The sequence below is a fragment of the Camelus bactrianus genome, chromosome 1, assembly GCF_048773025.1.
Source record: "Camelus bactrianus isolate YW-2024 breed Bactrian camel chromosome 1, ASM4877302v1, whole genome shotgun sequence".
Lineage (NCBI taxonomy): Eukaryota > Metazoa > Chordata > Mammalia > Artiodactyla > Camelidae > Camelus > Camelus bactrianus.
This window is the reverse complement of record NC_133539.1, coordinates 61,441,954-61,467,768: the sequence shown is the minus strand read 5'-3', so window position 1 is coordinate 61,467,768 and position 25,815 is coordinate 61,441,954. Positions and strand designations below refer to the sequence as shown.

At 39.0% G+C, this 25,815-nt stretch overlaps 1 protein-coding gene across 3 annotated transcripts in view; it reads left to right on the top strand.

Annotated features, from left to right (window-relative positions):
* The window catches only part of TFRC (transferrin receptor), a 104,935-nt gene extending 93,738 nt beyond the window's left edge, over positions 1-11,197 (top strand). For all 3 annotated transcript variants that reach the window (XM_045519850.2, XM_010959324.3, XM_010959325.3), the window contains exons 11-19: positions 400-519; positions 1,621-1,706; positions 1,930-1,993; positions 2,941-3,008; positions 3,914-3,972; positions 4,193-4,274; positions 6,105-6,326; positions 7,470-7,610; positions 8,231-11,197. In XM_045519850.2, coding sequence (XP_045375806.1) covers positions 400-519; positions 1,621-1,706; positions 1,930-1,993; positions 2,941-3,008; positions 3,914-3,972; positions 4,193-4,274; positions 6,105-6,326; positions 7,470-7,610; positions 8,231-8,473 — 1,085 coding nt within the window. In that variant the 3' untranslated portion in view covers positions 8,474-11,197. The remainder of the gene's footprint in view (positions 1-399; positions 520-1,620; positions 1,707-1,929; positions 1,994-2,940; positions 3,009-3,913; positions 3,973-4,192; positions 4,275-6,104; positions 6,327-7,469; positions 7,611-8,230) is intronic.
* The last annotated feature ends 14,618 nt before the right edge of the window (positions 11,198-25,815 follow it).

Here is a 25,815-nt window from a genome sequence, read left to right as displayed (position 1 = left end):
CAATGTAGCATGAAAACAGCCATAGACAATATGTAACAGATGGGCCTGAAGGCTGTAGTTTGCCGATTTATCTATTTGAATGCAATCGAATAGTCATTTAGTAAGGAAAGCCCTTGGACTTCAGTGCTTATTAGATTGCAAAAGTAAGTGAATAAACTTAAATGGTAATGTAGGAAAAAAGAGTAGCAATACTAATAAGGAAAAAGATCTTAGTATCATCTTGTGAATTTTTAATCCCTGGAGTTCTAAGTCAGATCTGAAGTAAGGCTCTCTCACCCATAATACATTTTTTTTTTCAACCCTTCTACTAATGTGCTTATTCTGGACTTCAAGTTAGAAAACAGTTTAAAAACTGATTACCTAATTTATCCTTTTTTTTTTTTTTTTTTTTTTTTTGAGATCGCTATGTTGTCATAGGGGCCCAGAGGGATGCCTGGGGTCCTGGAGCTGCTAAGTCCGGTGTAGGAACAGGTCTTCTGTTGAAACTTGCCCAGATACTTTCTGATATGGTCTTAAAAGGTAGAGTACAAATTTGAGGACCTGAACATCTATGTGCTATCTGTATTTCTAAATGTTATAATATGCTTTGTTCACTTTTGCCTATATTCTTATGGTTCACTTGTGCTAGACCCTGAATTCTTAAGTACCAAGCAGGTTTGTATTTTGTTGTATCTGCCTTTGACTTTGAAACAGCTTTCTATGCAGTGTCTTCATCATATAGGGAATCATCAGTTTCTCTGAGACACTGGAAAGCATTATATTGGGCCCTAAAGTCTTCGTTTGACTTATCTGGAATGATATCGCAAATCTAACGTGGTCCCTGTGGAATCTATTTGAAAGCAAGCAGTGTCATACCTCTGTACTAATGTTCTATAGTTTTGTTATAAACTAATAATATATAATTTTATATATTATATTTATACATATAATATAGAATACATATTTATACATTTGATTTATAAATATATAATAATATGTAATACATTTAGGGAAGAAAGGCTCAAGTGTTTCTTCCTTGGTACTTGCCACTCCGCTATCCCCACCTGCACATGCAAACCCCCATCACATTCCTGAATCTTTGGGTCAGAGGGTGAGTTGCAGTACTTTTATACAAAAGTACATTAATGCAGAAAAATACATACCCAGGGAAAGGGGAGGGATGGAGGGTAGTGGCAAATAAGCCCCCAGAGTAGCTGTCACTAATGTAATTTCTCTGAAAACTCACTCTTTCCTCAACTTAAATTTGTGAGTTTTAATTCTATTTCATAACAATTATTTTTAAAGTAATCTAGTGTTGTAAGTGACTTACCTCTAAGCAAACAGTCTTTAAAGAAGATACTTATACTGTGATTCCAAATATCTGGAAGTTAAGAGACTCCAAGAATGGAGTTGCAAGAGTGACTTCTAGTAAGCTGTTCCCTACCATGTACTTAAGATCTTATTTGCAAACAATCTCCTATCCTGTTCTTTGTAAATTACTTTTGAAATTTATTCTTACTCCTTTTTTTGGTTCTTTCACCTGGGGCCTCAAAAGGAAAAGAAATATTTTTGCATCTGCAGTCTTGAATTAGTTACCTACCTATAACATTTCCCAGGATAAAATTTTCTGTTGTCTTTTAGGTCAGTTTAAACCCAGCAGAAGCATTGTCTTTGCCAGCTGGAGTGCTGGAGACTTTGGAGCTATTGGTGCCACTGAATGGCTAGAGGTATTATCTATATATCATCTATACTCAGAATGGGCTCTTGAACTTTATGTTGGCTTAAGCTACCTAGAAACTGTGTTCTTTTTAGAGTTGATTATATCATTTGTCTTTGTATATTTAGTTTCAATAGAATCCGGATTTAAATAGAAATCTCTAATAATAGCTACTGTCTGTGAGAATTAGATTAATACATATTAGTACATTAGTATTTTTCTTTCTCTTCTAGGGATACCTTTCCTCGTTGCATTTAAAAGCTTTCACTTACATTAATTTGGACAAAGCTGTTCTTGGTAAGTATCCTTTCATTAGCTGTTTATAAATTACTTATAAAACAGCAGAAGAAAGCTTTTTTGTGTGTGTGCAGCACTAGTTTTTACAATTTACATTGGACGTAACCAGATCAAAAGATTGACTTAGCTTTCTCTTAAGTAGTGTGTTAAATTACAGGATGGGTGTGGATTGCCTTGTCTAGAGCAGTGGTTCTTAATGTGGTCCCCACATCAACAGCATCAGGATCACCTGGGAACTGATAGAAATGCAAAATTTCAAGCCCTACCCTAGCCTTTTTGAATTAGAATCTGGAGCATAAGTCCAGCAAACTGTTCGAACAACGCTCCAGTGATTCTGATGCACTGAAGTTTGAGAACCACTAGTTCAATATTTTGGACCAGAAGTAACTAAACCATACCAATAGAATGGTACTTCTAGAGACTAATTCACATTGTGCTAGATTGACATGGATAAAGATACCAGATAATCAAACTTCTAAAAGAGTTTGGTATTATTAAAGGTATAGATGTAGCCAGTGGATGAACTGGAGAATAATGAAATGTCTACATTGGGAAGAAAAAGGAAGGAGTTGTTTTAAACTAAATTTTATTAGTCATTGCCATTTTACCTTTCCAGCAGAATGTATTGACTATAGCAAACTTACTATAGCTAATAGATGGACTGCCCTAACATGGGTGAACCAGAAAGTTACCAAAAAACAAATTATTAACATTAAATATACAAACTCAAAGAGTAAGAGTTCAGTTGAATGAAATTAGGTCAGCAGCAATAAAGAGCTTGACTCCTCGATCACTTTCTTGTATACTTCATTACGAGGATAGTTGTTGTATATGCCACTGATCTAGATTATTGTCTTCCTGTTTGCCAAGTAGTTTTAGTTGTAGAAATAGCAGTGTGAAAATTGCTTGACTAGAGAAGGAGCAATGAAAAAATAATCTCTTTGCAGGTACCAACAACTTCAGGGTTTCTGCCAGCCCGTTGTTGTATTCGCTTATCGAGAAAACGATGCAAGATGTGAGTATACTTAATTATGAAAGTGTAATGTAAAGTACACAAAAAATTAGGATGAAAAACATTGATATTTAAACCATTATAAGTAACCAATAACAGGATTTTAGAATAAATTCTATAGCAGCATTAAAGTCATGCTCTTGGCTTACTTGCCCCAAGCCTTCTGAACCATGTGAAGTGAGGGAGGTGATATATGAAGGCTCTGATCTCAAACAATATGTAGTCTACTTAGAAATATATAGGAGAATTACATGAGGGCTAAGTGTACTGCAGGTGCCCATAAGGGGTTTTCTGTAGAATCAGTGTTAAGGAAGTTTTAAATGAACTTGAACTATACCTAAGACTTAAATAAGACCAGATGAAATACTCATTGAATAAAAACAGGGAGAATGACCATAGTTTTGAATGATCAAGGAACAAGATTTACCTTGTGGGATTAGAGACTATCCTGGAGTGATTAAAGTTGGAGAGAAACAAGGGTCAGGGAACTTGACCTTGATCCCATGGGAAACTAGGGATTACTACAAGGTCTCCAACAGGGCAGTAATGTGTTTGCAGGTTAGGCTGGCAGCAGTATAAAATGTGCTAGAAGGAAGAAACCAGAAACAAGATAGGCATATCGTGAAGGCCAGAGAGGGCTTTTAAAATTGTGGTGACACCACCTTTAAAATGTTAAGAAGGAAACATTTTTTTTTTCTCGTCATAAGTAAAGGAACTAGCAGCACGAGCCTGGTAGGAATAACCTCAGAAATTTGGGATTGTTTTAACTGCCTTGAAGAAATTCTTATCAAGAAGATAAAATAAACATTTAATATTTTAAATATTTATAGAGAGAAATATGTTAGTGACTAGCTTGAATAAGTCCAGAAAGTTTCATTTTAATGATAAATTAATTTCTTATTTTTCAGGTGAAAAATCCAGTTACCGGACTGTCTCTATATCGGGACAGCAACTGGATCAACAAAGTGTAAGTTGAGAAAAGTGAATAAATAGCTAATAGAAAAGCAGAGTCATTCAGTAGCACCTTCGATGTGAGGCAGAGGTTTAAACATAACCTTGGAGTGAGTGTACCTGACCTGTACCTAGAGACTGAATTTAAGGATTTCTTTGGGGGTAGGGCAGGTTGCATGTAGCACAGTCTGTTCTTTAGAAAACCTTCTAAAGACACATTCTTGCTTTCCTTGCAGCGAGAAACTTTCTTTTGATAATGCTGCTTTCCCTTTCCTTGCATATTCTGGAATCCCAGCAGTTTCTTTCTGTTTTTGTGAGGTAAGTCTGAAGAGTGCTAAGCATTGTATCTTAGATCTTCTTTTGTCAATTTTGAGACCAAGCTTCCTAGAGTGCTTGGTATGTCTTAAGAAGTTTATATGCGTGTAGTTATTATAATCTCCCTTATTATCAGTCTTAACATAAAATTGTTATCTGAGCTTAGTTAGTATTTGAATTTACTTGCTAAAACTTCTTCAGTTGTGTATGATGAGCTTTAATAACAAGGCGGCCTATTGAACAGTGCAGGTGTAGAATATTTCCTTCAAACAGAAAGTTCTACTGGATAATGCTGTTCTCAATACCTGTTGAAATATGGTTGTAGATGTTTATCCCGAGATGTTAGTTTCTTAAGCAGGGATAATGGATAAAAGCACAAAAGTCAAACAGAGGTAAGATTTTCAAGACACAGAGCTTAGAACTGACCAAGTTGGCTTCTAATGAGCTTGGTACAAGAGCCAACTAGAAGGCACTGAAAACCAGGCAGGGTAAAAAGAATGATGAAGGCTTGTGTGCTAAGGTTTGAAGGCTTGCATGCTAAAGTTCTAGATTTGGAAAATTGGCTCTGTAGCAGGTTCTTCCAAGGTGTGAAGAGATCCCAGAGTTACTATAGGAGGAGGTCAGGGTGGAAGCTGTTGACTTTGCCATCAAATTGTTGATCCAGTAGAGACCAGGTCCTTCCTAGATTTCTTACCACTGGGTGTTTTAGCCTGGGACTAGGATGGGAAAGGCATGAAGTGAGGGAGTGATGAAAGATCTGGATTTGGAGATTAACATAGCTGGAATTCCCTTAAATTTCTGCTACAGTATCAGTATGAATGATACTGAAATATCTGGTCATGATGTCTGTCTGTTTAGTACATTAGGAAGAACTGAGTGTCAAGTCCTAGGCTTGAGGGAATTTATGGATGATTTAAATTGACCTTCAGAAGTCATGTTTTTAGTTAATATATATAAAATAGACAAATAACAAATTCATACTGTATAGCACAGGGAACTATATTCAGTATCTTTTAGTAACTATGGTGAAAAAGAATATGAAAATGAATATATGTATGTTCATTTATGACTGAAGTCATGTATGACTGGTATGCTGTATACCAGAAATTGACACAACATTGTAAACTGACTATACTTCAATAAAAAATACATATTTAAAAAAAAGTCATGTTTTAAAAAACTTAATGACTCCTTAGATCTCAAAAACCTAGCAATGCTGGTTCAGAGGTATATGGTATAGTCTGAAAGTAAAGAATTGAGGTCAGACCAAAGGATTGCCAATGAAATTGTCATCAAGGACAATGGTAGGGAATAGAGTTGAAGAAATAGTTACTAAAGTCGTCTAGTGAAGACAGAGAGAAGACCTTGTGAGCATCAAACATTCTTGTTAGAAGGGTAACATATGAGTGGATGAATGCTGCACAGTTAGGAAGAAAGTAGATTTCTGTCTAAAAGTAGCACTTTATATTGAAAGTGCATTTCATGCATGCTCTCCTATTCTTTCATTAATACGGGCCAAACTTCCCAGAGGGAAGAGAACAAAGATGTAACTTCAAGCAATTTGGCTAGAAATCTGTTTAGAGTCCATGATGTGGTAGAACAGGGATTCTGTAGGTCCTAGAAGAAAGCAGTCATTCTAGGGGCAGGTTAGGTTCAGAGGAACTAGCAAAGTGCTGTCTTCTTTAAGTAGTAAATATGACATGAAGGAGGACTAGGAATATATTAGAAGCAAAGGAAGAATTATAGTTACTGTTACCTTGATGGGGAAACCGGAATTTGAGGCTCCTAGTCTTATGACCCAGCTGAGTACATTAACCCAGCTTTGTTTTCCAGAACACAGATTACCCTTATTTGGGTACTACCATGGATACCTATGAGGTCCTGAATCAAGAGGTTCCTCAGCTGAACAAAATGTTACGTGCAGCAGCAGAAGTAGCCGGTCAGCTTGTGATTAAACTTATCCATGATGTTGAGCTGAACCTGAACTATGAGATGTATAACGACAAAATACTTTCATTTGTGAAGGATATGAGCCAATTCAGAACAGACATAAAGGTGAGCACTAATTAAAATCAAGTTCTTACTGCTGAAGTATCAAGCAGTTTGAAGAATAATGTTTAGCTGTTCTTGGGGAGACATGATTGGTAGCCAAACTGTGTTATAAAGTGAAGTGAAGTACATTTGCTTAGAATCCATAATTCAGTTGAAAGAGAAGTCGGGAGGCTGTGGGTTATAGATATAGGATAGACCACAGCAAGTATTTCACAATCAAAACCAGTGTTAAGCTTTCTCTTGTTCATGTATTCCAGGCAACCCATAAAGAGGTTGGACCTAGAGAATATAAAGATCTCAATTATGACTTTTGAATCTGTGAGTTTGGGGCATATATGCCTTTCAGAGATGACACGGACAGAGAGAGAACATAGCCAGTAGTTAAACTCTTATTCAGTGTTGATCATTGGTGTCTGACAGTCAAACATTTGATAAAAATCAAGTTAATAAGTGGCTTCCAATTGGTGGTATTATGGTATTAGAAGTCATTTTAACAGATCCCGTAAGTGAAGTAAGTAACTGATAACCTAATCTTAATTATTACGATTGGCTTTCTTGAAACTAATTACAACTGATCAGAGAATGGGACTTACCAGATGGAAATAACTAGATTCTGAAGTTCGTTAAACCAAAATGTTTGAAGTTTGTCACCATAGGGAGGTTGAAATGGAAAGGATACACAACACAGAGTTATATACTTTTTTTTAATTGGTTTTTTTGTGGGGTGGAGGAGATAATTAAGTTTCTTTATTTACTTATCTTAATGGAGACACTGGGGATTGAGCCCAGTACCTCGTGCATGCTAAGCATGCACTCTGCCACTGAGCTATACCCTCCCCCAGGATTATAAACTTTTACGAATTATTTTAAATTTCTTGTTGAGGACGGTTTTCATAGGAGACTAAGAATGGATAATTGTACTATCTGCTGAGCTTAAATAAAACCATATTACTCTAGTTGTAAAACTCCAAGTTTATAGGCTTGGAATCTCTTGTACAAATGCTTAAGTCTAGCTTTCACTGAACCTTGAGTCACTGCCTTTTATCAGAATCTTTTCAGTTACTACACCTAAATTTAGAAAGGTATATAGAATAACATTCTTGGAAATATAACGTCTGGTAGTGATCTGATGTCCTTCTGCTTCAGGAGATGGGTCTGAGTCTACAGTGGCTGTATTCTGCTCGTGGAGACTTTTTCCGGGCTACGTCCAGACTAACAACAGATTATAAGAACGCTGAGAGAACAAACAGATTTGTTATGAGGGAAATCAATGACCGTATCATGAAAGTAAGTAAACTCGTAGAAGAGGAGGTACTCAAGTATGATCATTTTTAAATGGTAAATCTTGTGTTTCTAAAAAGTAGAGTAACAATTCCAGGAGCCTAGAATCCTTTGCTGCTCTAGACTTCAGCACAAATTTTAACTTTTACTTCTTAGCAAGATCTAAAGCCAACATATCTAAACTGGAAATATGAGATGTTTGACCTAGTATTAATTTTTTTAGGTTTTAAAAACATTTCAAAGAAGGGATCGTTAATGATTTTTAGCTGTTCATTTTCTCTCTATTTCTGTTTAATTCAGCCCTTAGCTGCTTTTATACTAGTCTGCTTGGAAGAAGCAGAAGATTTCATTACAGTGGAAACTTGTTATAAACTTTCCATATATAGGTTCCAACCAAAAAAAAAAAAAAAAAAAAAAACCAATGCAGTTAGAGTTCACAAAGAAATTGAAAGTTTGCTTTACAATTTTAACATTAGAAGATCGGTAGCCTGGTTCTCAACATTCTTAAATTTGTGGAAATTTTAACGCTTGAAGTGAGAGAATGACAGTTGTTTTACTATATCGTGTCCATTCATCACAACAATATTATAGCACCATGTAAACACTTGTATGTTTTGTTTTCATAGGTGGAGTATCACTTCCTCTCACCTTACGTATCTCCAAGAGAGTCTCCTTTCCGACATATCTTTTGGGGTTTTGGCTTTCACACTGCATCAGCTTTACTAGAACACTTGAAGCTGCGTCGGAAAAATAACAGTGCTTTTAATCAAACACTGTTGAAAAACCAGTTGGCTCTAGCAACTTGGACTATTCAGGGAGCTGCAAATGCCCTCTCTGGTGACATTTGGGACATTGACAATGATCTTTAAATGTGATACCCATAACTTATCTAAGAACATCAGGGTAATGTTGTTTGTAGACTTGTGCTGGTTGTGCTAAATTTTCAGTAGGGCTACAAAACCCAATGTTGTTAAAATTCTACATGATCATCTTGGTACTACTAGATGTCTTTAGGCAGCAACTTTTAATACAGGATAGGTACCTGCACTTCAAGTTAAACTGAATAACCACTTAAAATCTTTCCTGTTATAGTTATGAAAAAGTCGGAACCAGTTACATGAACTATTGCTCTAAATCCTAAGGATGTGAACTGGTATCTGTTTGAATTGGAGGAGGAAGGTGACATCTGCTGAAGGTGAAAAGTGGTAGCTTAGTGTGATCCTCCATTTTCATTTGATGCTAATTAGGAGATTCTGGGTTGTAAGGCTTTACTCCAAGTGAGATCTGTCTCCTTTAAGGATTTAGCTGGTTTCCACATCCCTGAGTGAAACATTCAGTTTCAGAAGAGATGAAACTTGTTTTCCTGCCAGTGATGTGTGAAATAGAGGTCCTTCAACTGTGTAAAATGAGGTTCAACTGTTTATTACAGGAGTAAGGCCTTAATGTGTTAAGATTCTTAATGAAAAGAGGATACCAGAAGCCAAAGACCTAGTATATTTTCTTTTCTTCTGTCCCCTGTCCCATAAGCCTTTGTTAGTTTTTTGTTGTTTTTTGTTTTTTCAAGGTATTTTGAAAGAGAACCAGTTTTAGGTGTTTAATTTCATACTCAGTTTGTCAGACTTTAAAGAACACACTGCCAAATTCTGGCCAAAGTGTTAATTTTTTGGAAAAGCTTCCTGTCATTTTGGCACTGAGATATTTATTGTTTATTTATCAGTGACAGAGTTCACTATAAATGGTGTTTTTTTTTTTATAGAAGATAATTATCGGAAGCAGTGCCTTCCATAATTATGACAGTTATACTGTCGTTTTTTTTTAAATAAAAGCAGCATCTGCTAGTAAAACCCAACAGATACTGGAAGTTTTGCATATATGGTCAACACCTGAGGGTGTTAGAAAACAACTGCAAGCAAAATAAAATTTATAAAGCTAAATCTTAGAGAAGAATTAAATTTAATCAGTGGTTGCTAATCAAGTTAGACGTCTATCTAGCCAACCAGATTAGGCAGTTCTCCGAAATGCAATGAATTGTGACCAAGTTATAAATTAATGTCACTTAAAGGCTGTGATTGTACTCATATGTGCAAAATTTTACAGCTCAGTTTATCTAAGGTGTAACTTTAATTCGATTTTGCAAAATTTCCAGTACCTTTGTCACAAACCTAACTCACATTATCGGGAGCAGTGTCTTCCATAATGTATAAAGAACAAGGTAGTTTTTGCCTACCACAGTGTCTATATCGGAGACAGTGATCTCCATATGTTACACTAAGGGTGTACGTAATTATCGGGAACAGTGTTTCCCATAATTGTCTTCATGCAATGACATCTTCAAAGCTTGAAGATCGTTAGTATCTAACATGTATTCCCAGCTCTCTATAATTCTCTATCTTTTAGTTTTAGTGGCAGAAAATTTTGTGGTCATGAAGCATATTTGGTGGATAACTTCAACCACTGGAAAATTACTTCCTTCAACATTCTTTGTTTTTAAACCTAATATTTTGTTGTATTTGTGGTTTCCCCAGGTCGTCTGTTTAGTGGGATAATAGCATACATTTATAATGTTTGCTGTTGTCAAATGAATTGAACTTTATCCCTTATTTGCATGTTATCTCCTATAAACTTAATTCATACAAGTTTGAATCCAGAATTGACCTTTTAGCTTAAAGCAGGGGAAATTTCTATGGGAGTTTGGGGGGAGGGGAGAGTGAAGGGTGTGAGGAGGCAAAGCTTGCAAAAGGATCTTTGATCATGTCTCCCTAACCGTTAGCATTTGGTGGTTATAAGTTATATGTAGATGTGAACAAGTAAGTTTGAGGCTTCATCAGGTAGGGCTTTATTTTCTAGTCAGCCATTGTTATAAACCTGATAATCAAAGGTTTTATTGTGGGGCAGTTTACTACTGTCACCTAAGAGAAAGTCCCATAGGGTCTCTTAAGGTTCTTAAACTTAGCGTCTCTTATGTAAACTAAAATAGATCTAGATTATTACAGCCTCGCTGATTCATTTCGCTACTCAGTCTGTTTTAGTCTTCACAGAGTTTCTCTTGAACTGATACTTTAGTGTAGGTAAGTGAAAAGGTCATAGCTGGGACTCCTGGTTTGGGCATCATGCTTTATCATACTTTACTGAAAGCTCAGTGACTTCAAGGCAGAATATGAATGGGTATACATTTTACAGCAGTAAATCTCTTCTGGAAAATCTTTCTGTAGTAAGGATCAGGTTATTTCCAATCAAACAAGTAAGTGGCAAGGGGCTTAATATTCCTGAATGAAATATATATCTGACTGGTGACAACCTGCTGGTCTTCAGAATTTTTTTTGGTTTCAGATGTCATGTGCATTTTGAAGGTAAAGAATAAAATGAGTGAGCTTTGTCATGAGTCACCTATTCTAGAACTTGCATGACCTTTACTGTGTTTCCTCTTTGCATGTTCTTGAAATTTTAGTTGGCTAAAGATGGCTTATTAGACTTGGCAACTTATCACTCAGCTGTATATTTGTAAATGAGTGATATGCCCTTATAATTGTATACAAGCTGCTATGTGCAACAATGTGGAGATTATCTGATTTAATAAAATGCTTGAACACTGAGTTGTCCTTTTTAAATAGATTTTAGTCTTTTAGAGCAGTTTTATGTTCCCAGTAAAACTGATCAGAAAGTACAGAGTTCCCAAATACTCTGTTTCATACTTCCCCCACCCCAGTTTCCCCCACTATCAACATTCCTGTCCCCAAACCCCTACAGAGAAGTACATTTGTTTCAGTGAACCTACCTTGACACATCATTATCATCCAATGACCATAGTTAATATTAAGGGTTGCTCTTGGTGGTGTAATTCTATGTGTTGGGACAAAGGTATAATGACATATTCACCATTATTGGTGAATAATGTATTGTATAGTACTGTATTGTACTATACAGAATAATTTTACTTCCCTGAAAATCCTCTGTGCTCTGCCTCTTCCTCTTCCCTCCCTGGTAACCACTAATCTTTTTACTGTCTCATAGTTTTGCCTTTTCCAGAATGCCATGTAGTTGGAATCATACATTTCATTCAATTAGTAGCTTTTTCAGATTGGCTTATTTCACTTAGCAATATGCATTTAAGTTTCCTCCATGTCTTTTCATGGCTTGATAGCTCATTTCTTTTCAGCGCTGAATAATGTTCCATTGTCTGGATATGACATTATCCATTCACCTACTAAAGGACATCTTTGTTGCTTCCAGACTTTGGCGATTATGAATAAAGCTGCTATAAACATATGTACAGATACTTATGTGGACATAAGTTTTCAGTTCATTTGGTTAAATACCAAGCAGTACAATTGTTGGATCACTTGAGAAGAGTATATTTACTTTTTTAAGAAACTGTCAAACTGTCCTCCAAAGTGGCTGTACCATTTTGCATTCCCACTAGTAATGAATGAGTTCCTGTTTCTCCACATCCTTGCCAACATTTGGTGGTGTCAGTGTTTTGGATTTTGGTCGTTCTAGTAGGTGCATAGTGGTATCTCGTTTTAATTTGTATTTCCCTGATGTCAAGATGTTGAGCATCTTTTCCTACTCTTATTTACTGAGTGTGTATCTTTGGTGAGGTGTCTGTTCAGATCTTTTGCCTGTATTTTAAGCAGGTTGTTTATTTTTTATCATTGAGTTTTAAGAATTCTTTGTATATTTTGATTATCAGTCCTTTATTATTTATGTTTTATAAGTATTTTTTCCCAGTTTGTGGCTTGTCTACTCATTCTCTTGATAGTATCTTTTGTAGAACAGAAAATTTTCATTTTAATGAAGTCCAGCTTATCAATTCTTTCTTTCATCTATCACCAAACCCAACATCATCTAGATTTTCTCCTGCATTATCTTCTAGGAGTTTTACGGTTTTGCATTTTATATTTAGGTCTGTGAATCATCTTGAGGTGATGGGCCAGGAGGCAGCCCTAAACAAATATTTGAAGAGACATCTGGTTATCTGCAAGGTATACCTTCCCTTGGACTTTAACACATCAAATACCATTATCTTTCTTGTAGCTCCCAATGGGTTTACCTTCTTAGGTGCTTGAGTTAAAACCTCTGAAGTTTGCTACATCTGTCCTTTAAACTGCCTAATGTTTCACCCATCCCAAAGTGACTGTTTTGACTAGTTGTTAGTGCCTTTTTTGAAAAATGTTCACGTATTGACAGTCAAAGTGCAGAAGGGTCTGTGTTGAAAAGTAAGTTTTTCCTCTTGGTCCTCACAGTTTCTCCCTCAAAATATCCAGTCACCAATTTCTTGTGCATACTTTCAAAGTAGTCCGTGCGAAGGGGGAAGAGCTGTGAAACTTTCATAAAAAGGGTTTTGGTTCCACTATCACAATGTGGCTGGTGTAGCCCATCCCTCCCACTGCTTACGATGATAAACTCTGGGCAAAATAGAAAAGAAGAAAGGAAAAGAGAACCACCTGCAGACTTTAAGAAGTAAACAAAGGCAAGCAGACTGTGGACAAGAGTAAAGCTTGGAACAGTGACCTTAAAAAAAAAGGTGAGAGTTGGTGAGGCGAAGAGGGGACAAAGAACCAATAACATAATGGTATGCCAAGGTCCAACTGTATCAATAATTAGTATAATTAGTATGTTATGGACGTGTTAACATTCTAATTAAGATACTGATGTTAGGTTTTTATTTTTACTTTTTAATTTTTAAAAAATAACATTTTTTATAATTAACTTTTTGTTGTTGTTTGTTTTTGCATGGGGTAGGTGACTAGGTTTTGTTGTCTATTTTTAGAGGAGGTACTGGGGTTCAAACCCAGGACCTCATGCATGCTAAGAATGTGCTCTACCACTTGAGCTATACCCTCCCCATAACAGTGGGCTTTTAAAAAGCCCATTTAAATGCTGCCTACAAGAAACACTTTAAAGATACAGATTACTTGAAAGTCAGAAAATGGGAAAAAAGAAACATGCAAATTAGCATAAGACTAGAGTGGCTATATAAACACCAGATAAAATAGACTTCAAGACAACAATTACCATAGATAAAAATGGGAACATTTCATGATGATAAAAGGGATAATTAATTGGGAAGATAGTACAATTTTATGTATGTAGGCTGCCTGATAGCCTTAAAATACATGAATTAAAAGTTACAGAATTGTGGGGAGAAACAGATAATTCTGCCAAAGTAGATTTTAACTTAGCAGTAAATAGAACCAGTTTATAAACCACCTCAATCTAATTGACATTTATAGGACACTACATCTAACAACTGCAAAATATTTTTTCAGGTATGCATGGTAAATTCAAGATAGGTCATATGTTGGCTGTACAACAAGTCTCAATAAATAGAATAGTACTGAAATTATAGACGGTGTATTTTCTGCTCACAATGGGATTAGAAGTCAGTAACAAGATAACCAGAAACCCTCTAACACACGAGGAAATTAAACAGCACATTTGTAACTAATTTATGTATCAAAGATGAAATCACAGGGAAATTAGAAAATATTTTGAATTTAATGATAATTACAACATAAAATTTGTGGATACAGATAAAGCAGTGCTTTGAGATGCATTGCCTAATACAGCAGCCACCGGTCACATGTGATTAAATGTAATTGATTTAATTAAAAAGTTTAATTCCTTAGACACACTGTCACCTTTCAAGTGCTCAGTAGCTACATATGGCTAGTGGCTACTATATTGGACAGTATAAAAGAGAATATTTCCATCACTGCAGAAAGTTCTGTTGCACAGCCGTGGCTTAGAGGGAAACTTGCAGTTTTAAATATTTACATTAGAAAAACATCTAAAATCAATGACCTAAATTTCCACCTTAACAAGTTAGAGAAAGAAAAGCAAACTAAGCTCACATGAAATGAAAGAAAGAAATATAATAAAGAACAAAAGTCAGTGAAATGGAAATCATACAATAGATAAAACTAACAAAGCCAAAATCTGATTCTTTGCAATGAAAAACAAAATTGAAAAACCCCAAGCCACACCAATCAAGATCAAGGGAAAAAAAGACAACACAATTACCAATATCAAGAATGAAAAGGTTATCATTACATACTCTATGGACATTAGAAAGTAATAAAGGTATATCATGAACAACTATATGCCAACAAATTAGACTGCTTACATGAAGTAGACAATGTATTGATAAATTCAATTTACCAAATTAATAAATGAAAAATCAGGACATCTGAATGGCTCTGTATCAAATAAATAGAATTTATCAAAACTTTCCATAGAACTAGACTCAGTTTCAATGGTGAAGTCTATCAAACATTCAAGGAAGGAATATTACCAATCTTACACAAACTTTTTCAGAAAATAGAGGTGGAGGAAACCACAATACAACATACCAAAACCTGACAAAGACATTACAAAAACAAAAATTACAGGAACAATGTCATGAATGTAGATGCAAAAATCTTTAACAAAATACTAGCAATATAAAAGGATAATATATTATGACCATGTAGGGTTTATTCTAGGAATGCAGGATTAATAACAGTAATCATTGTTAATAATACTATCACTGTACCCAGCAATCTCATGCCCAAGAGAAATGAAAACATAAGTCCACATAAAAATGTATATGTGAGAGTTCATAACAGCACTATTCATAATAGTCAAAAATTGAAAACCCAAATGTTTATTACCTGATGAATGGATAAACAAAATGGACTATTATCTGACAGTAAAAACAAATGAAATGACATCAGAGAAGACGGCAGGGTAGGAAGCCGTTTCTCCACCTAAACAACTATTGAGTTGTCTAAAGCAACGATTTTGAAAACTCTGGAGCCTAGTTAAACACTTGGAATGTCCAAGGTAGAGCTTGATGAAGAGGCTGGTAAATTTCAGTAAATTCTAGCCAGTGTTGGTCTTTCACATAGTGGATACCATTCCCCAGCTACCATCCTCTGCGGCAGGCAGCAGAGAGGAAAGACAGTGGCCCACATTCCTGGTGTAGCTTCCTGGAGCCAGCGTGGGCAACAAGTACCTTGTCCTCCAAATATCAGGATTGTGTGTTTTGATTGATGATTACTGCTTTTGATCACTGAGGGGCCAGCACAGAGGCTGGTCACTGTTTCAACCCCATGGACTGAAGTGGTTTACAGAAGATTAGAGACAATATTTCCCTTTGGGAGCCAGACATTTAAGGAAATCTTTGTCAGGTCACTGGCTGAGTATGGAGATAAAACAGAAACTTCAGTGACCACACACCACAAGGAATATACACTTTGCAAAAATAGTTTGGAAGAGTCATAAACAATGGCTCCAGCCCTCAACAAGCAAGATTTACCAATCATTGAGGAGTAGAATAATAAGATTTTAGAATTAAGACAATATAATGTTCAACATGTCTATTTCTCAATTTTAAAAAGTTACAAGAAATGGAAACAGGAAGGTATAGCCCTATCATGGAGGAAAAAAAGAATTGGACAGAAACCATTCCCGAGGAAGCCCAGACATTGGAATTACCAGTTAAAGATGTTAAATCAACTGTGTTAAATATGTTTAATGAGCTAAAGGAAGCTATGGGCAAAGAAGTAAAGGAAGTCAGGAAAACTACGGAGAACAAAAGAAAATATCAATAAAGAGACAGAAATTATAAGAAGGACCAAACAAATTCTGGAGATTAAAAGTGAAATAACAGAAGTGAAGAATTCATTAGACATATTCAACATCAAGTTTGAACAGACAGAAGAAAGGATCAGTGCACTTAAAGATAAAACAATTGAAATTAACCAGTCTGAGGAGTAGAAAGAAAAGAGAACAAAGAGGAGAGCGGCCAAGATGGCAGAGTAGAAAGCTCACCTCCTCTCATAAGCACAGCAAAAATCACAACAATCTACAAAACAAGCATTGATGAAAAAGACTGGAACCTACCAGAAAAGATCTTCTACAACTAAACACATAAGGAAGGGACCACAATGAGATGGGTAGGAGGGGTAGAATCATGATATAATCATCCCAGATCCCCTTGGTGGGTTACCCACAAACTGGAGAATAATTATACTGCAGAGGATCTCCCACAGGAGTGAGAGTTCTGAGTCCCATGCCAGGCTCCACAGCCTGGGGTTCCAGCATTGGGAAGACGAACCCAGACAGAGGACTTGGCTTTGAAGGCCAACAGGGCTGAATTGCAGGAGCCCCCGGACTGGGGGAAACAGAGACTCCACTCTTAAAAGGCACACACAAAATCTCACACACACCAAGACACAGGGCAAAAACGGATTTAACAGGAGCCTGGACCAGCCCTACCTGCTGGTCTTGGAGAGTCTCCTGGGGAGGTATGGGGTGGCTGTGGCTCACCCTGGGGATGTAGACACTGGTACTGGACATGTTGGGGAGTTTTCAGCTGCATGAACACTGTTGCTGCCAGCAGCAGTCATCTTGGCTCATTAGTACCAAGACCTGGTCCCACCCAACAGCCCATATGCTGGGACATCTCAGGCCAAACAACTAACTAAGAGGGGACACAGCCCCACCCATCAGCAGACGGGCTGCCTAAAGACTTCCTGTATCCACAGCCACCTCTAGACACACCCCTAGACACAGCCCAGACCACCAGAGGGCCAAGACCCAGCTCCACCACCAGTGGAGAGGCACTAGCCTTTCCTGCCAGGAAGCCTGTACTAACCTCTAGACCAGGCTCACTCAAGAGGGAGCAGACACCAGAAGCAAGAAAATTATGATCCTGCAGCCTGCGGACTGAGTCCACCAACAAATAGCAGGCCAGACTCTACCCTGGGACCAGCTGGCAGGCCAATGCAACCTGTGAGACACCCTGGGCTCCATACCCAAATGTGTCAGGAAACCCCCCTCCCTTCCACCCAACAATCTGAAACAAGCTCAGGGATCCCTGGGCTCTGCAGTGAGACTCCAGGAACCAGCTCTGCCTGCCAGTAGTCTGGCACTAACCCCAGGATCTGGCTTCACCAGCCAGGGGGTGGGCAACAGCTCTAGAGTCTTTGAGATCCTGACTCCACCCACTGGTGAGCCAACAATAGTTGAGTGACTATATACCAGTAAAATGAACCACCTGGAAGAAATGGGCAAATTCTTAGAAAGGTACGATCTTCAAGTACTGAAATTGAATCAGTAATTTAAAAACTCCTAACAAACAAAAGCCCAGGGCCAGATGGCTTCACAAGTGAATACTACCAAACAGAGAAGAATTAAACACCTATCCTTCTGAAACTATTCCAAAAAATTGCAGAAGAAGGAACACTTCCAAACTCATTCTATGAGGCAGGATCACCCTGATACGAAAACCAGACAAAGATATCACAAAAAGAAAATTACAAGCCATTATCACTGATGAACATAGATGCAAAAATCCTCAACAAAATACTAGCAAAAAGAATCCAACAATACATTAAAAGGATCATACACTATGCCTAAATAGGATTTATCTCAGGGACACAAGGATCTTTGAATATCCGCAAATTTATCAATGTGATAGACCACATTAACAAATTGAATAAAAACTGTACGATCATCTCAATAGATGCAGAAAAAGCTTTTGAAAAACTTCAAAAACCATTTATGATAAAAACTCTCCAGAAAGTGGGCACAGAGGGAACATAGCTCAACATAATTAGGGCCATATACGACAAACCCACAGCTAACATCATACTGAACAGTGAAAAACTGAAAGCATTCTAAGATCAGGAACAAGACAAGGATGCCCATTCTCGCCACTTTTATTCAATATAGTTTTGGAAGTCCTAGCCATAGCAATCAGAGAAGAAAAAGATATAAAAGGAATCCAATTTGGAAAGGAAGAAGTAAGACTGTCACTGTTTGCAGATGACATGTTATACACAGAAAATCCTAAAGATGCCACCAGAAAACTACTAGAGCTCATCAATGAACTTGGTAAAGTTGCAGGATACAAAATTAATATACAGAAATCTGTTGCACTTCTATATGCTAACAATGAAATATAGGAAAAAGAAATCAAGGGAATTTGGGGCTGTACCCTACAGGCTTGTACTTGACCAGCTTCAAGACTGAAGAAATAGCCTGAAGTCAGTGACAAAGAAGTCAATAGTTAAATGGATAGGGGGATCTTACACATCTGAAGTAAGGTCCTACAGCAACACCCCACAGTGTGTGGCAGATGGCAGTGGGCATGACAGAGCAGCAGTCGTTACTCCTGGGGTGAGGGGAGGTCAGCATTTATAGGGAGAATTGATGTCAGGTTGGCTCATTGGTTACCAGGGATACCAGCAGAGGGGTATGCCCCTCACTGCCACTGTGATAAGTGAAGTGAAGAGTTCTTATCTAAAGTTAGAACAATCACTAGCTGGGGTCTGGGCCAAGTATGTAGGAAGGCCAGTTGTGTGAACAGGGTGCAGGTGAAGCAGGCACTGGTTGAGCAAGGGATGTACAGAGAGCAAGAGAAAGCCATCATGAGTGGCCTGACCATACAGAAACAATTCCATTTACCACTGAAGCCAAACAAACAAACAAACCCCTAGGAATAAACCTACCTACGGAGGCAAAAGACCTGTACTCTGAAAACTATAAGACACTGATGAAAGAAACTGAAGATGTCACGAACGGATGGAAAGATACACTATGTTCTTGGATTGTAAGCAACAATATTGTTAAAATGGCCATACTACTTAAGGCAATATCCAGATTCAATGCAATCACTATCAAATTACCAGTGACATTTTTCACAGAACTGGAACAAAAAATGTTTAAATTTGTATGGAAACACAAAAGACCCTAAATAGCCAAAACAATCTTGAGAAAGAAGAACAATGCTGGAGGAATCTGCTCCCTGGCTGCAGACTATACTACAAAGCTACAGTAACCAAAACAGTATCATACGGGCACAAAAACAGACACATGGATCAAAGGAAAAGGATAGAAAGCCCAGAAATAAACTTATGCACTTATGGTCGATTAATCTATGACAAAGGAGACAAGAATATACAATGGAGAAAAGACAGTCTCTTCAGTAAGTGGTGCTGGGAAAACTGGACAGCTACATGTAAAAGAAAGAAATTAGAACATTCTCTAACACCACATACAAAAATAAACTCAAAATGAATGAAAGACCTAAGTATAAGACTGGATACTACAAAATTCCCGAGGAAAACATAGGCAGAACACTCTTTGACATAAATTGCAGCAATATTTTTTTGGATCTTTCTCCCAGAGTAATGGAAACAAGAACAAACAAATGGGACCTCATTAAACTTAAGAGCTTTTGCACAGCAAAGGAAACCATAAACAAACAAAAAGACAACTTATGGAAAGGGAAAAAATATTTGCAAATGATGCAACTGACAAGGATTAATTTCCAGAATATAAAAACAGTTTACACAGCTCAATATAAAAAAAAAACCAAACCCAATCAAAAAATGGACCAAAGACCTAAACAGACATTTCTCCAAGAAGACGGCCAATAGGCACATGAAAAGATGCTCAACATCACTATTAGAGAAATGCAACTCAAAACTGCAATGAGGTATCTCTTCACAATGGTCAGAATGGCCATCATCAAAAAGTCTACAAATAACAAATACTGGAGAGGGTGTAGAGAAAAGGGAACCCTCCTACACTGTTGGTGGGAATGGAAATTGGTACAGCCACTATGGAGGACAGTAGAGAGGTTCCTTAAAAAACTAAAAATAAAGTCATCATATGATCCAACAATCCCACTCCTGGGTATGTATCAGAAAAGACAAAAACTCTAATTCAAAAAGATACATGTGCCCCAATGTTTTCAGCAGCACTATTTACAATAGTCAAGACATGGAAGCAACCTAATGTCCATCAATAGATGAATGGATAAAGATGATGTGTGTGTGTGCACATGTGCGTGCACACACACACACACACACACACACACACACACAATGGAATATTACTCAGCCATAATGAGGTAATGCCATTTGCAGCAACATGGATGGACAGAGAGAGATTATCATACTAAGTGAAATAAGTCAAATATCATATGATATCACATATGTGAAATCTTAAAAAATGACACAAATGAAATTAATTACAAAGCAGAAACAGACTCACAGACATAGAAAACAAACATATGATTACCAAAGGAGAAGGAGGGGGAGGGATAAATAAGGAGTTTGAGATTAGCAGATACAAACTACTATATATAAAATAAACAACAAAGTCCTACTGTATAGCACAGGGATCTATATTCACTATCTTGTGATATACTATAATGGAAAAGAATATGAAAAAGAATATATATATGTATAACTGAATCACTATGCTGTACACCAGACACGAACACAATATTGTAAATCAACTATACAATAAAAATTACAAATTTTCTGAGGCCAAAAAAAATTGTACCTTCTATCAACAGATGACTGGATAAAGAAGATGTAAATATTACACACACACACACAGTGGAGTACTATTCAGCCATTAAGACAAAATTTTGCCACTTGCAGCAACATTGATAGACTTGGAGGGCATTTTGCTATGTGAAATAAGTCAGAGAAAGACCAATATTGTATGATATTAATTAAGTGTGTAATCAAAAATACAACAAACTAGTGAGTAAAGCAAACACAGAAGCCGACTTACAGATACAGAGAGTAAACGAATGGTTACCACTGGGGAACAGGGGAGGGGAGAGAAGGTAACATAGGGGTTGGAGAGTGGGTGGTACAAACCATTGGGTATAGGTAAGATAGGCTCAAGGATATCTTGCAGAACATGGGGAATATAGCCAATATTTCATAATAACGGTAAATGGAAATTAACCTTTAAAAATTGTATAAAAAATTAAAAAGAATACCTGGATTTGGTAGTCCATTGGTCTCCAACTTCAACTCTAGGTGTCCACCAGGGGGCGTGAGAACCCAGAACTAAGGCTCTTCATCCTGAATAGCCCACGTTGATCCGGGGCTTGTAATCTCTTGGCTCCTCTGACCTTTTCTCTATCTGGGCAGAGGGTGTAGGCGCCGGGGAGCAGCTGGCAGCACCTCCTGCCAATGCCCTAGGAAGGTTTTGAAACTGTCTGAACTGTGTGGGGGCAGGTGAGCCCAGCCCCGTGGCCAGCTCTGGGGAGTTCTGACTCGCTGGATAAGGTGAAGGCACGGTCTGTTCTTGGTCCTGGGAGGAAGCGACTTCAGTTAGCAGACAGCCCCATGCCTAAAAATTCCTTCAGAAATCCCTCCCTTCACCTCCACTAAGAGGCAAATGGTCCATTCCTAAGAAATCTTATGCTTGTTGTCAAACTGATCGTTTGCTCAGATACCAGGTGTGACCCCACACCTCACTTCCCTCCCACCTCTGCTCAGGCACTGCGGGTACTCGAGGGAACCAGAACTTACCGTTTCTGGTTGCACGTGGAAATCACCTGGGAAACTTTTAAAACCTACGGATGCTGAGCCCCACCCTAGAGATTCCAATTTAATGGTTCTGGGGTGGGGCCTGGGCAGCAATGTTTTTAAAAGCTTCCCATGGGATTCTTAAACGCAGCATTATTGAGAATCTTTGAGTTCAAGGCCTTGCTACTCAAAGTGGAGGAACTTGACTGAAATGTAGACTCTCAACATCCCCTTCCCAACTTGCTGAATCAGGACCTGCCTTTCGACGAGGTGCCCAGGTCACTCAGTGGCACACTGACGTTTGAGAAGCACTGGTCTACTCAGCACACTGTCCTGCCTCACCCATGCTCACCTCCCTGGCCCAAACCACAGCCTCCACAACTTTCTCAAGTTGGAGAACTGGCCTTCAGAAGTTTTGCCTACCGAAAGGAACACATTTTACATCAAGACGTAGAATGTGTATATACAATGAAACAAAAATATCACAAAAACCATACCTTTACTATTGTCACTGAACCAAGCTTGGGTGCATGGGCCCGTGGGCAGTAAAACCAAGCTACTGACACGGGGTTGTGAGGAAGGAAAGAGAAGTGTTTACTGCAGCACGCCAGACAAGGAATCCAGGCAGCTAGTGCTCAAAAGACCTCAACTCCCCAGTGGCTTTCAGGGAAAGGTTTTTAAAGGCAGGATGAGGGAGGGGGGTTGTGGAATGTGTGATCAGTTTGCGGAGACTCTTCCGATTGGTTGGTGAAGTAATTGGGAGTCAACATCATCAACCTTTTGGGTTCAACTCATTTGGGGTCTATGTGCGTGTGGGCAGCATACAGTTAACTTCAACTTGGTGGGGGTTTCAGTATCTGCAAAACAGCTCAAAGGACAGGGCTCAATTTATAGCCCTTGAGGAGCAACTTTTAAAGGTCCGTGTCCTTGTTTAATGGCTAAACTATTATCATTTCTCATACTTGACTGTTTTCCGTTCTTTCTGCATTTTCTTACTTCTCTGATTAAATTTATTCTCTGGAACTTGGGGAAGGCCTAGGAGGCTAAAGTTTTTTCTACAGACAAGAGGCAGGCAGAGGACATGATGGGTGGGGGTCTGTCTGGGGAAGGCCGCAGAGGGTCCTGCTCTGTTACACTACCTGTGATGCACTCTCATCCATTCAATAAATATTGTTGGCACCTACTGTGTGCTCAGCATTGTTCTAGGTGCCTGTGCCAGTCTATTTCTGGACAAAACTCCCTGTTATTGTGGAGTTTACGTTCTGTGTGTGGGGGGGGGGTTGCTCAGAAAGTTAAAAGTAAATCACGAGGGGGAAGATATAGCTCAGGGGTAGAGCATGTGCTTAGCATGCACGAGGTCCTGGGTTCAATCCCCAGTACCTCCATTAAAATAAAATAAACAAACTAACCTAATTACCTTCCCCCCAAAAGAAAGTAAATCATGAATATGAAAGGCATGCTCAAAGATTAATACATTTTCTTTTAAAACTTACATTTGGGAGACTTCCGGATGCTGGTTACATTCTGTTTCTTGAGCTGGGTGCTGGGTATAATCGTTTTGTAAAATACCCAAGTCTTTGCTCTTCTCTGGTTGTATGTTATATTGCAATGAAAAGTTCAAAACCTTATATTCTGATATTTTCTATTCTATTATTGTCCTCTTTCATTAAAAAAAAGCCAGTTAAAACCCACTAATTCAATTTTACCTCCCACTAATAGGTTCAAACTAGTTTAAAAAACATCGCTCTATTTATAAAACAAACAAACAAAAACCTTCAGGGCAATCACTCAGCAGCATTGACCACTCCTGGCTGAGCACCCGCTTGCAGGTATGAGCCAGGCTGCCTTCACCACCCATAACTGCCTTCCTTGCCCTCCTGCTTACCCTGCATACAAGCATCTCACAGTGGAGATTCTTAAGGGCACTGCCTCCAAGACTCCCTCAAGCAGCTTGAGCCGCCTCTGCTTAGAACTAGACCTGACAAGCCCTTCTCCCTGAAGAGTCACTCTGCTATGGGCAGCTCTCCTCAAATTCCAGATCTGGGAAAAGACTGGCACAGGCACGTTGGAGGGTTGGGGTTATCCCTACAGCTACCTCCTGAATCTCCTGAGCCTTGTGTTTTTAAGACTGCATCTCATTTCTTCCATTATGCTGTGAGCGCTCTTTGGGAAGAGTAGTCTCCCCAGCTACTAGTACCAGAGTTGCAGAGAAGGAGACAGGCTCCGAGACAATGCCCATCACAGCCCCAGTGCTCAGTGTGGTGGTGAGGACAGTCCAGGAGCTGGGACTAGGCAGGATGGAAGAAGGGAGCAGGAGACCTCTTTCCTGTGAGCCTAAAGCTCCAGATAACCCTGTACTAGCGATGTCAGAGGCATGGGTCTGGCTCTTGAGAGCAACTGGAGGGCAGATGGAAGAATGGGGAATTGGGCTGCATGCTGGTTGGTCCTGATGGGTGATTTGACCCCTTGCCTTGTTTCATTTATAACTTGATTTACCAGCAGAGAAATTTGCTCCAAATCAGTTGTTTTCATCTACTGATCCTAAAAATCTAGTCAGACCTGATGTTTCCCAAAGCTTCTGGCTTTGGTGTTGATTTGTTGTGCCTTAGTGCTTCAGAGCAGACTGTGGAGTTAGAAAACTGGATGTGAATCTTGGCTTCACTACCACCAGCTGTTACTTAAGCATGTAGAGCCTCAGTTCTATCACCTGTGGAGTCCTGCCTGCCCTAGACCCTCTCTTGGCCCAGGTGGGGTGCATTCAACCTCCTGCTCAGTGGCGCTGGCTCCATGGGAAAGGGCATCCTTTATACACAATTATCAAACGATTTAGTAGAAAGTTGCCCTGCTCACCTCACAGGGAAGGATGCCATGACCCAAACCTATCCAGTCCATTCCCCCCACAGTGATCTAGAACACACCCCCTTCTCATTGCCCTACTGTCCTCAAGCCAGAGCCCTTGGGCTCAATGCTAGAAAATAGGAGTGCAGATACAATCATCCTTTACACAGTTCTCTGATGTCTGATCATTGGGACAGTTGTGTCTAGAGTTGTTTTATTATTATACCCATTTTATAGACGAGTACAGTCAGTAACAGGGCCAATGCACCTTAAGCCTTTGGGTGCTAAGCTATATCCAAAGACTGCCTCCTGTTGGACTAGGATCTGGGTATCCAGGTTGCACTGTCACTGGGAAAAGGAGCTCTCAATTTTCTCCTCCTTTCTGAGTAAGGGCCCAAGAGGGAGAAGTGCAGGAGGGAGGAAGGCCCCCTTTGCCTGGGACTGTTTCTGCCTGTATTCCCACCAGGAAGTGTCACAGGTCTGAGCCCAGCTCTCCTTTATTCAAGTGCCCCCTTCTCTCCCTTGGCCCCAGAGAAAGGATAGAGGCAGCTCAGGTTCACAGGCCTCTGGGCTGCTGCTGAGAGATTAGGACTAGAGTCTCTCTCTGCAGTCAAACACTAACTGGATTGGTACCTTGGAAACTTTCCAAACTTCCTCATTTTAGAAACGAAGCAACTGAGGCCAGAAGGAAGTGATTTTTTTTCACGTTATCACATGGTAAGTCAGCAGCAGGTGAACTGCTGCTTAGCATTCGAGACTCCTATTTCAGTGCTCCTCCATTGGGCCCGGTTGACTACACCAACTCAGTGTGAACTCCCTACCTTCTGCTTCACCTCTCCTCCTTTTGGCTCCTCAGGAAGGCGCAATTGGTGCCTCTGGTGAGACGAAGTGGGCAGAAGGAGAACTGAAGGAGTGGGGAATGGGAGGAGTGAGAGGGGCCTGGCCCCTTAAGGGGGTGGCCCAACGCTGCCGGGCTCCGCCCCACTGGGGCGGCGCAGGCGCAGGCAGGCATCAGGAACTCCGGCGGGAGGGCGGCGCTCCTGGCT